This window comes from Diadema setosum, chromosome 19 (genome assembly GCF_964275005.1).
Source record: "Diadema setosum chromosome 19, eeDiaSeto1, whole genome shotgun sequence".
Classification (NCBI taxonomy): domain Eukaryota; kingdom Metazoa; phylum Echinodermata; class Echinoidea; order Diadematoida; family Diadematidae; genus Diadema; species Diadema setosum.
The window spans coordinates 20345437-20358665 of NC_092703.1; the positions used below are offsets into that span (position 1 = coordinate 20345437).

The window sequence follows — 13229 nt, forward strand, 5'->3', positions numbered from 1 at the left end:
CTGCAATTTTTTGACTTGAATGTTTTACTTATCTTCTTTTTGTGCCTTGTTTTTCAGCTACCGATAAAGCATGCAAGGATATCGTCCATTCACGACGAGTATGATCTACAAGAAGTAAGTTTCCTTGTGCTGATTTCTGAGCTGCCAACGAGCGTGCATGTGTGTTTGTTTGTTTGTGTTTTCCTACTTTAATTAAGTTTTTGTGTTTCCTTTTCCAAAGTGAAAAATTTAATGTTTTAAATGGTAAGCTTTTTTTTTTTATTTGTTTTTGCATGCTATATATATGCAGTTTCCCCAATTTCTAACAGCTTTTTTTCTACCTGTCAAAATGTGCATTTTATTGTTCATCTGTGATTTTTAAGGCCTGTTTTGTTTATTTCCGGTATCATTCATATGGTGCCTTTAGTTCACCGCTGTCAAGGAAAATAAGTCTCTACTCTTTTCTTTTTGGCAATTTTGTTTGTGCTCCCAGTAGGTATCTGACATTATTTAATCAAATTTGCATGCACACACTTTTCTTTCTGTGACTTTGACTGCACATGGCATGATATCCACACACTCGTTGCCATGGTGACACATTGCCCATTATATTATGCGCCATACTTTGAATTCTTTGCAGGATATAGGTCTGGGTTCGTACTCGGTTTGCAAGCGCTGCACCCACAAGGCCACCGGCCAGGACTACGCCGTGAAGATCATCGAGAAGTCGAGTAAGGACGTGCGGGAGGAGATTGAGATCCTCTTGAGATACGGTCACCATGGCAACATCATCACATTAAGAGATGTGAGTCTTCCGCTTGGACTTAGGCGTCATCATCCTTGGGAGAAAAATCCCAATGGTTTTGTTTTTGGTTTTGTTTTCTATTGAAGAAAGAATCTGTGATGGAGCAAGAGAAGTGGAACCAGATGGTTCTTATGTGCCTAATTAGATTTAATATGTGCTTTCATGGAGATGAGGGATTAATAAGCCTCCTTCATTGGCATCTGGTGTATTCCATGGACTAGAATAGAGCTATTTGCTAGGTGGTGTATCATCTAGCACTTTGGATATTGATAATGAAGAGATTAAGTAGTCATACTTTGTCCCCTTGTGGACCGTCACAACACCCTGCCAGTTTTTATCAACAGGCCATCACAAATGAATTCGTAAGATGTGACAGATTTAGCTTCTGTAATATGTTTGTGTTGATTGACAAAAGGGTGTGATGGTAGTAAGCAGTATGTCCTTTCACAGCTTATAGGAAGTGATATCAGATGTCTTCCTTTCATCTGGTTTTTTGTACCTGTGTGGGCTCAGGTAAAAATATTCTGCCATTAAAAAAATTATGAAAAAAATATTTGTCAGTATCCGAGAAGTGTAGTAGGGAAATGTCAAAACTAGAATCCGATCAAGATGGATGAAGTGCAATTGCTCTCTCATCGAGGGATGATTGGCCACTTAGCTCACCACTAGTTTCCTCCGTCTCCATGGCAACAGGTGTTTGACGACGGCAAGAGTGTCTTCATGGTGATGGAGTTGATGCGGGGCGGAGAGCTGCTGGACAGACTGCTGAAGCAAAAGTTTCTCTCGGAGCGGGAGGCGTGTGAGATCATGCTGACTGTGACGCGCACTGTCGACTTCCTTCATCAGCAAAGGGTGAGTTGAACTTTGACCCTTCCCTTCCCAGAGAAAATGGGTCTAATGTTTTATAGGTTATATGATGTCTTATCAGATAGTCTACATCAATACTGGTTACCCGCTGATGACAGGCTGATTTTGCTACAACATGCGTTTCCCATCGACACCTGTCCGAGCATACTCAGGACTCGTCCTCAACGGGTGAATGATTTGCCGTATTGTGGTCACATGACAAATGCAGCGAGGATCTAAAATTGTTATATTGAGAGCAGAGAAGTCATATCAGGTAACATGATTCAAGATGCTGATGGGGCTGGAATGAAATGATGTGTATAAATGTAGGCCATTTCATATGACAAATATTGCCGTGTCTGTCATTGTAATATACCACATGACAGTCCTTTGGGAGTTATATGTCAGCCTCGAAACAGAATTTAAATGTAATCTCTTGGGGAAAATGAAACTCTTGCAGGGATGTCAAGTGTACACCTCTAAAAATAGGAGTTTTGAGTCCCATCGCGTGTCTGGTTTCGTTTGTAGATTTTGTTGGATGAGAGCTTTCATGATGTCACATGTCCTTGTTTGTTTTGCTTGCCGTAGGTCGTTCACAGAGATCTCAAGCCAAGTAATATTCTCTACGCTGATGAGAACCTGTCGCCGTGCTCCCTGCGTATAGCGGACTTCGGCTTCGCCAAGCAGATGCGGGCTGACAACGGCATGCTGATGACGCCCTGTTACACAGCCAACTTTGTGGCTCCCGAGGTACGCATTGGTATTATTTACATGTCCACATTGAAAACAGAAAATTTTTATTGATTACCGTTATGTGCTACATATATGTACATCTTGTTTATATGTAGCTTCTTGCTGATCATTGTGATGATGGTTTCATATTGTGTCACTGTAGACAATATTTAGAGTTAGCTGTAAAAAATTTAAAAAAAGTAATAATGATATAATAAACAAATATATATGTATATATATATATATATATATATATATATATATATATATATATATATGGAAAAGGTTTGCCAGCAATTATTGTGTAAATTGATAATCTGATGCTAGTATACAAGTTTTTCTCATCTTGATTGTCTAAATCATTTCAGATGATCTTTTTGTATGTTTATTTGTTCATGTGTCACTCTGTTAATATAGTATGGGTGACATTAAAGGGACTGTACAATACTGGTTGAGGTGGGGATTCATGTTTTGAACATTCCTAAGTGAGATAATGAGAAACCTCTTATGAAATATGAAAGAGCATGTAATTTTAAGAAGGATTCAACGTTTATTTGATGAAAATTGGTTTTCAAATGGCTGAGATATCCAAAAAATTGATAATAATAAAAGGCGACAGGCCACGCCTTTTATTAGGATCTCTTTGTTTCACCTTGTTTTTGGATATCTTAGCCATTTCAAGACCGATTTTCATCAAATAAACTTTTGATACCCCTTAACTGCATGCTCTTTGACATCTCATAGAGTGGTTTCTGAATATCTCACAAAACGCTAAAAGCTAAATCCTCACCTCGACCAGAACTGTACACACCCTTTAAAGTGCTCTCTTAGTAGAACTCATATCGTCCCTGGGGTGACAAGACCTCTTAACTCAAAATCATGAATTTTTAGGAGAGAGAAAAAAAAACAACAACAACCCTTTCTTTTCTTTTTTTGCAACAGTTTTGCAAAATAATGTTAATGTTGACATTAAATAATGTAAAAACATTGTTTTTGAATATCATTGATAATTGTATAATTTCAACAGTCAAATCAATATTTTTTTTTTTTTTTTTAATCAACCCGTTGAAGACGAGTCCTGAGTATGCTTGGGCAAGCGTCTATGGGAAATGCGTGTTGTAGCAAAATCAAACCGTCCTCAATGGGTTAAAAATTGAGCTAGGGGGTTTTGAATACAAGCCAGTTGAGATATGAGGTATTGTCACCATAGGTACAGATGTATAATATGTTTGTGCTCACATTGGCACACAAAATGTGAGTGACACATACATGAAACATTGCCACCACTTTTGCGAAGACTGTGCTAAGATTGTTGGCATCTTCTCTGACAGGTGCTGAAGAGGCAAGGGTATGATGCGGCCTGTGATGTCTGGAGTCTGGGAGTTATTCTATACACCATGCTGGCTGGGTATGTCTCTTATCGCTCAGCTCCATTAGGGGTCACATTTCATTATTAAGATCTGTGCAATTTCAAGTCAATAGCAATCAATGCAGGTACCATAGCAATGAATGCCACAGGCCAATTGGTTGCTTTCCTTTGTGCTGCTATAGTAACCGCAATAATTGCTGCTTTTTGGATTATTGCAACCTCTTTGTTACACCATCGCTGTGAATCACTTCAAGTGACCCCTCTGTGTGGTATGATTAAAGCCACACCGATTTTCACTGCTATAGGTGCATGGTACTCTTCATGGGCAAACCGTTCCAATCTGTGTCAAACTATGTAAGAAGTGGTATGGGACAGGAAAATAATATTTATTAACAGCTCTCCCAAGAATCAGTTCGAATGAGGTTTTTGTTTCTGTCATTGTATGTGATTGTAGGAAAAGAAAAGATTTCACAGTCTTAATAAAGTAGAAGACTGCCACTGCTTGAAAAAAAAAAGAGTTACTCATGGCTTGAAACCATTGCAGAGCTGTTAAGGACCAACTTCAAGAAAGATTTATATGACTGGTATTAAATGTAATAAGTTGAAGATACAGCAGAATATATGCTGGTTCAGTAAATGCAAAAATATTAGCAGTAATTTTTAGGTAAATCCCATGTTAAAGATATTTTGACTATCTAAAGCTTTCATCCCCCGATTACCAGAAAGACGCTTTCAAGATGTCGAGGTGTGGTAGATTTGTATAGGCATGCTTTGCCTTGGTACTCAAATTTGGTGGACTTGGCAGTGCCAAGCTTTTTATAGTGAAGCAGAAACTGATTTTAAAAACAAATCTTCCCAACTCGCATTTCTTCTCCCTGATACAGCTACACACCTTTCGTGCACAAGCCAGATGATCCCGGCAAGGTGATACTTTCCCGCATCCAGGAGGGCAAGTTCATGTCAATGGAAGGTGGAAACTGGGACAACATCTCGGACAGGGCAAAGGTCAGTCCTACCTACGCCAGGTGGATTACCGTATACGCCGAATATTTCGCAAGGTTTTTATTTTCGTGAATTTCACGAGTCAGGTGCTATTCACAAAATTAAAAGACACACAAAAGTAATGACTCTGATCCCAATATAAATGTGACGGCACACGTATGCATTTTTCTATTCAGAACAGTACTTCACGATCGCGAATTTAACCACTCGCGAAATTGTCAGGAAGTCCCTATTCGCGAAAATTTAGACTCGCTAAATACATGGCGTATACAGTACTCACACATTCTGCATTCAGTCTCAGATGTTTCTTATAGCCTCAGTGTGGTCACCGTTATAGCTTACGGGGCTTGGGTTATGTGGGATCAGTGGCTTCTCTGTGAGCTATTAAGAAAAATAGAAGGAATCTCATTAGGGATTGTCTGAATGAGGGAGGGCGAAAAAGCAATTATCTAAATTAAAATCAAATTAAATTGCATACAATTGTTTATGAATTGAATACTTACAGACTTTAATATGGGTCATCACATGTGTTTCCTTGTGTACATCATTTCAGCCAAAATAGGGGGGGGGGATGTGGGGGGAGAGGAAATGGTAATGATAATGACTATCATACAAAGTGTAAGTCAATAGATAACCCTCCCCCCCCCCCCAAAAAAAAAAAAAAAAAAAGAGCATCCTTAATGTGATATTCCCTGTCAAATATGTATTATCCAAAAAGCTTGTTGGCAAGTACTTTGTTGAAATAGCATCGCTCTTTACAATACACATACTGCATTCTCAAGCAGTATTCCTCTCAGTGATAGAACGTTTGGGCACACCAAAGTCCAGATTTAAGCAATTTGGAACTCATAACGAATTATCTTATTGCCTTGTCAAAGAAGAGCTTATTGAAACCCACAACTGCAAACTGTGTTGATTGGTTGTATGCTTGTAACTCCTTCCTTAATACCTCCCAGGACTTAATATCACGGATGCTTCACGTGGACCCCTACCAGCGGCCCACCACCAAGCAGGTCCTGCAGCACCAGTGGTTCCAGCGCATCGACCTCCTCTCTGAGCTCAGGCTCCAGGCTCCAGAGAGTGAGCTGGTGAAGGTGGGTGCTCCCACTCCCCCCCCCCCCCCTCAGAGGCACCACCCCGCCCTCTCCCCCACTTTCCCCTTACTCCCTCCCCCATCCTCCCTTGATAACACAATCACAAATTTCATTTCATTTCATTTCATTTCATTTCATTTCATTTCATTTCATTTCATTTCATTTCATTTCATTTCATTTCATTTCATTTCATTTCATTTCATTTCATTTCATTTCATTTCATTTCATTTCATTTCATTTCATTTCATTTCATTTGTTTCTTTCAGCTTGTGCACAAACAAAATTTTCTGAAGAAAATAAATATTCCAGATGTAATGAAACTAACGGTGCAATTTGACATCCTGACATAACACAAGACAGTCTTAGCAAAGTCAGTGAGCAACATAGATTGTATTTTCTGTTGCAGAATGTTTGATGAGGTTTAAGGAGTTGACACAGAAAGCAAGGCTTGAAAGCAACAATAACATATGTTCACAAACACACACATTTCATCACTTCCCTTTCCTTAGCGAGTTCAAACTTCTCAACAAATCTCTTCAATACTAATGAAGCTTTTCCCTTTCAATGTGTCTCTTCAACATATTTTTTTTTTTTTGGTTTTATTCATGATCATTTCTGCTTGTGCAGTAACAAGCCACAAGAATTGAAGGTGGTTAGGGTTTGATAAATGGTTTGATGACGTTACTTATTCCTCACATGAGTCTTAATGTGATGCTTTTAAGACATGCCTTGTAAAACATATCCTAGTGATATGTTGAAATAATAGTGATTGTTCTAGGATCTCTGCTGTTGTTGGAAGATCGAGTGAATCAAGGTCATTCTGTAATGGCTAGTCGCTAGTCAGTCAGTGGTATCTGTTTACAAAGGGCACTTCCTAAATCCTTCCTGAAAAGAGTGTGATTTCCAAGTCAAATCATACCAAATCCATGCTGCATGTCTGAATATCTTTCACTGATTACAAATACCGGGTACATTTAAAAGATGGCAATAGTCTGAGATATAACACACACGCACAGCACACAGACCTGAGCAGTGTCGTTTTGTGAACTGTTAAATGAAATTGAAAAAAATTGCCTTCCCTGTCGTGAATATGAAAGAGTGAAGTGTTGATTCAAAATTTTGAATGGGAGAACTGGGTGGTGCTTGTTGCCAATGTCAGTCATGAATGCCTCCATGTGAAAGATGCAAAATCAAATGTTACCTTAAGTATTTTCCCACGTTTGTAACACTGAAATTGCAATGTAATATCCAACCTGCCCTGTCTTCTCTCTGATCTCAGTCTGCAGTGAAGGCCACATTCAAGGCACTGAACCAGGCCCAGGCGGAGCAAGGGCCCCTGGAGCCGGTCACCTCTTCCAACCTGGCCCAGCGACGGAAGCTGAAGAAGCTGAGCTCCACCACCATCTAAATCTCCCTCTGCCCCACCCCCACCCCCCTCCACCAGCACACCACACCCTGCCCCGCCCTGCCCCGCCCTGCCCCACCCTGCCCCACCCTGCCCCACCCTGCCCCGCCCTGCCCCACCCTCCCGCTGCTACCACCTCCCATGCAGCACCCTGCAATGCCAGTCTCATCCCGGTGTTAATAACCCTTAGAAATATTTGTCTTGTCTCCCTCAATCTCTCAGTAGACTGCCCTACAGTGGCAGGGCTACCATTCTTCACAAGGGGGCTTGAAGTCAATAAAGACCACCCAAAGCTGCTCCTTTACTCAAATCACATGCCAAATACTCACAATTAATTAGTTCAAGGATCCGCTGCCCAGGCAACTCAGATCATTTCTTTCTTCATCCCAGAAACTGAAGGTTGAGTTGCTTGTCACAGTGAGACACAAATGCAGTCACAGTTGTAAATTTTCACTCTTTTGAGCAGTGTCCTTTGCTGTGCCAAAGAAACTGTGTGCCCTGATGTCATGTAAATATGTGCAAGTTTCAAAGGATCCATGAAAGTCAGAGTGGTCACTGAATTTAGTTCTGGATCAGACAAGCCATTTGATTTTGGAAAATTCAACAAGCAGCAATACGTATTATCAGTGTGCTTCGTGCTGAACACTGGTTTCCATTTTAAGCAGCCAGAATGCACCATTTAAGAATTTCCACTTACCCAGTGCTCAGTTTTTCATTGAACAGGTCAACCTCAGAATAGCCCCATTTCCCATAAATCACCCTTCTTGCCGGGAAAGCAAGCTAAGACGGGTGGGGCACACTTGCTATGACCACACCTTCACATGCTCGTAAGAGGTTGCACACAGTAGTTACATTACTAGCTCGCTTTTCACCATGTACCTAGGTAGTAATTAATCTCAAGTCAGAATCTAATTCCAGCACCTGAGGGCTAGAGAGGAATACTTGTGAATCCATGGATGTATCCAAAAGCTAATATCATGGCCAGAAAAATCTCGCTATAACTCTTTTGCTACAAAAAAAAAAAGGGGGGGGGGGGCTGTATGGAACTGATGCCTTGGGGACTGGAAACTAGACCTGATGTGTTTCATTGAACTTCCCATCTACTCCCATCGTTCATTCTCAAAGGACACAGTTTTTATTTCAGACATGCGTGTCTTCGCAAGAAAACTCTTGTAATGTGTGCAACTTATTTGATGTTGAGGGCCACACGTGATAAAAACAAAGAAGTTTAAAACTTCAATGCTGCCAACATTTGTTCTCCGTATTTGTTTTCAGCAATGCATTACGACACACCAGATACCCTCAAAATTCTGACTCTATGTACATCTGTGAAGTTCTTCTGCATCAGATGAAAAGAACAAGATAAATTGAAGAAATACAGTATCTTGATTCTCTCTTGTGATGTTCCTTGGCATCTCTACATAGGACTGATTCATTCTTCCAGTTACAATCTCATAGACTATCCAATAAAAATGATCCAGTCGTAACACTGGGTTTTTTAAAGGGACTCTAATACGCTACTTCAAAAGGAATGCAGATTCAAAGGAGATGATGCAGAAAGAAGCGAGAATCTTGCTGCTTCATATCAACAAATCGGCTTTCAACCTGCAAGACTCAGAAAACAAGCTGTGATGTTTCCCTCCTATTCTGAACAGCTTCTGACACCCGTAACTTTTTGTGCCTTTGGACTCTGTATGTGACCAAGTTTTTTCAGTGGATTATGTCTCTACGTCCACATGCTTTATGGGGGGAAAAAATAAAAGATGAAAAGAGACCAGCTTTCATACCACTCTAGGATGGAAGGGGTAAGTGATAACGTTATACAATCTTTGTGGCGGCCACGCCCCCAGCTTTTAAAAGTGCTGCTTGCTTCACTGGCATATCTTGAAGGCTGCTGCGTGATCTGGAGTAAATATCTGATTGGTGTCATTGTGAGTGCCAGTGTGTTAAGGCGAGGGCCAACGTGTGTTGACTCTGACTGTAGCCCTACTTTGTCTGTGGCTTCAAACCCACCGGTCACCTCAACTCAGAGAAGAGGAGGACAGTGCAAATACATTCGTGGAGAGTAAGTCAAGGTGTCAGTCAGAGTTTCTCAACTTTTTGAAACTTTCTATTCCCTAACCCCTGACACCAAAATTTATCTGATAGAGCTACACATTTTCTATACTATGAGTGACAGAAATTATCACTTTTTTCCCCTCTTTGTACTGCTTGTAATTGTATCGAGCACATTGTTTGATGCTCATGTGTCCATACGAAAGAGTTGGAAAAGAGTTTAGAAAAAAAAAAAAAGAAGAAAATGTTCTGTTAAGAGATGATATTTAACAGCAGTTGTACAGGATGGAAGTTGGATATTTCGAAAGATGGTATGTCTGCCGAAGGCAATGTTTTTGCCAGAGGAAATCAAATGCAGGCATGAATGTAGATGGTAGATGTTTGCGTCATTGCTTCATTCTTAGGCCATTGAGATAATATGTTTAATAACAAAGCCAGTTGGTGTGAGGGACCAAACTTAGTAGATGAGTCAACATGAGAAACAAACAAACAAACGAACAGGCAGACAGACAGTTGTTTTTTGTTTTTTATTTTTGTTTTTTAAGGGCGAGGATATATTTTGTGAAATGGAGAGGTGGGATAGAGATTGACATTTTCCTGACAGAGATTTCTTATATTGATTTGATTGAATCATGGGATTATCATCTTCTTTCTTTTTTCCTTTATCATACATTTATTTGTATGAAGCATGCTGGTACAAAAATCATGATTTCATGACCTTTTTGCAGGCAATTTGACAATAGGGCAACTTTGCCCAGCGTTGTTAACATTTACCTAATTATGTACCAATGCATAGTAGCATCAGAAACCTTTATATAGTAATATGTAAAGCTTTGTGTCTTTATGTTAATCATATCTATTCTGATTTCTTTGCAAAGCATATGACTTGTAGGCATTTTTTTTCCCTCCAAAAATGTGTGATCATAGGGATTTTCTGTGTGCATCTTGTTCTTTTTTTTCTTGGCAGCCTACTAATTGTGTAGATATGATTTCTTGTGTGATGATGCATACCAAGTTCAATCCGAAGTCAAAAATATGAAAGTATTTTAGTATCAATCTAAACTACACACATAAGTCATTGTATATTATCTGAAGTTATTATGTTATATATAGGATTATCAAGAAGCAAATCGATGTTTTTTTGTTTTGTTTTGGGGTTTTTTTTTTCTCTCTCTCTGGAGCCTTTCATTTGTCATAGAATTTTTGTAAGACATGATCATGTTTGTTTGAGATTAAGTCAAGTTTGGTCTAGCAGGGTAAATATGCATCTGACATCAAAACAATATTGAAATGATAAAAATAAAAATTGAAATTACCTATATATCCAGTAGTGTGGGTATTTAGGTGTGTGCCAATAAATAGTTGGTTCATCACTTTTGTAATTGCTCCCTTGACCGGGGTACTAGCAGTATTTTCTCACTTTTGTTTCGTAATTGTCAATTTGTCGTCAGTTTAGCTCACAAATGTAAAAAGTGTGTAATGTCTTTTGATAGAATCCAATCTATGACGGCAGACTGAGCTGAAGAGAATGCTATGATTAACGAGCTTGAGTCTCTTCATTGTGCGATGTATATTAACCAACCCTCCTTGGGCAAACGAGAGTCATGTGTTATCTCCTTTGTCCATTGTGCTAGATGTGATCACTGCTGTGTATAAATACTGCCTTAGACATTGCATTTTTGAGGAGCTTGCTTCACTAGACCATTGCAAGCAGGGAAATCATGTGAAAATTGCAAGCGTGAATGCAATTGCTTTTTCTTCTGGATTATATTTGAATTGATATGATTAACCACTGATGTGAAAATTATCCTCTATTTTAGGTGGGGCCATACTTAAATAAGTTGTACTATCAGCCTGTAAATTGGTTTGTGTTGTCCACCAATTTGCGCCATGATCAAACAACAACAATAGGAAACCTTGATTGTGCCCAACTCGGGGTCAGAAATGTAACAATGTGACGATGATTATTGCACAATTTATACTGATTGTCAACAATGTCTGTATTGGAATCATTAGTATTTTTACACGAATTGAATTTGAGCAAGTATCTATAAAAGCTTGCGAACAGAATTTCATGCATAGTGCCAACTGTAGGTCTGCGTGGGGCTCTTTCATTTTATTTGTTGTTTCTCTCTCTCTCTATCTTTCGTTTATTTGGAATTTTTCTCTGTAATTTGTATGTTGTTCCAGTCGAATTGAACTGTGTACTGAAATGTAAGTGCATAATAGATGTCTGCAGTTGAGAACAAACATGTATGATGTTACGATCTATGGAGAGTGATTATTTCTACAGAACAAAGACGTGCAGAAATGGCAAGTCAGTGGTGATGTGTGATTTTAAATGTTACAAGTTAGCGCTTTGAGTTTGACATCCTTCCCTAAAATAACCTTCCTTGTTGGCAGTTCAAAAGTCATTTCCTTTTCTTAAATGGGGTATCTCTCCTTTTTTTCTTTTTATTTACGTGGTACTCGAAATGTATGAACTTAAACTACCTCTTCAACAAACCGACTGAATGAAAACTTTGGTATGCGTGTGTTCGCACAACCAAGCTTGTTTCCACTAGATTTGGCAGGAGTGCCTGTGAGTAGAAGACAGATTTTAGGACGAGCATGCCAGCTTCCCAGCATAGACTGCTTTCTATTGTCAACCAGCTGTCGGCAAAATGTCTACTCTTTGAAAAAAAAAAAGAAAGAAAAACAAAAAAGAAATATGATGACACCAAAGAAATGTCAGTTATTTTTTTTTTCTTTTCTTTTTTTCCTCCTCAATTGGAAGAAGTGTGTCATATGTGTACTTTTTGTTTTAATTTGGCAAGGCAACTTAATGACACTAATATCAGTGTATGGAGTATCTGTTCCACCATTTGTGGTTTATCAGAATTTGTTTTGGTTTTTATTGTTGTTGGGTTTTTTTGTTATGGGTAAAGTATCAGAAAATGAATGGATAAATTCCACAGGTTTCTTGAACAAAGAGACTTGAAAATAGTTCTGTGTGTGTGTGTTAGTTAGGACCTGAAAAAAATAAATAATTGTGCATGATAGTAATGATTTATACAAATTGATAGTTTTTTTTTGCAAAGATGTAGGCACCAACATACAAGGATGGAATGTGAAGGTTTGACTGAGGAAAAGTGATGCCATATTACATGAAGAAAAAAAAACAAAGAATTTGTATGAAAGAAACTTAGAGTAGATAAAACTAACATTATACCAGTAGAGCTCACCAGATATCACGTAAGAATGCACAAGCATTCAGTACGTTTTGATGATATCCATTCTTAAGATTTTTGCGTTGCGTTCCGGTGATTTTTTTTTTGTGTCTTTGTCTTCTTCGTGTATGACGTTGTCAAGTCATTCGTGGTGCACGTTCTCTCTTCATTTTTGTTTTTGTGTGTGTGTATGTCACGTGAAGTCAAACTTCAGACCCAAGCTTTGCTTCAGTGTAGACTCTCTATGGGTGATCATTTTATATCTCTGCTTTGATTTTTCAGAAATTATATTTTCTTTATATTCTTCCAGGTAACAATATTGACATTTGTTTTTCATTTATCAAATATGTACATGTACATTTTCTTTTATTTCTTGTTTTTGTAAAAAAAACAAAACAAACGAAAAGAAAGAAAGAAAAAATTAAAACAGTACTGAACTAATACTGTTTGTATACTTGTCAGATTGTTAAAGGAATGATGTGCCTTCAGAATATTAAATATTGTTAAACGGCACAAAATATGCATAACCATATACTGTGTGATACTTTGTCTTTATTCTCTTGTGGGATTATGAAATGTGAGCTTAGATACTATGCTTGTTTGAGAGATATGCCTGAGTAGTGTGTGTCATGATTTTGTCTCAGACGTTGCACAGCGAGCCCGCCTCATAACAGAGCTGCCAACTTTTATGTCTGCAAAATTCTGTATGCTTTGACATTTATTTATTTATTTT

The 13229-nt window shown here is 38.6% G+C and overlaps 1 protein-coding gene across 1 annotated transcript in view; it reads left to right on the forward strand.

Moving 5' to 3' along the window:
- The window catches only part of LOC140242491 (ribosomal protein S6 kinase 2 beta-like), a 104297-nt gene extending 97015 nt beyond the window's left edge, over window positions 1-7282 (forward strand). The window contains exons 13-20 of the mRNA XM_072322224.1: window positions 58-114; window positions 620-784; window positions 1478-1636; window positions 2219-2380; window positions 3694-3770; window positions 4616-4736; window positions 5690-5827; window positions 7107-7282. Coding sequence (XP_072178325.1) covers window positions 58-114; window positions 620-784; window positions 1478-1636; window positions 2219-2380; window positions 3694-3770; window positions 4616-4736; window positions 5690-5827; window positions 7107-7235 — 1008 coding nt within the window. The 3' untranslated portion in view covers window positions 7236-7282. The remainder of the gene's footprint in view (window positions 1-57; window positions 115-619; window positions 785-1477; window positions 1637-2218; window positions 2381-3693; window positions 3771-4615; window positions 4737-5689; window positions 5828-7106) is intronic.
- The last annotated feature ends 5947 nt before the right edge of the window (window positions 7283-13229 follow it).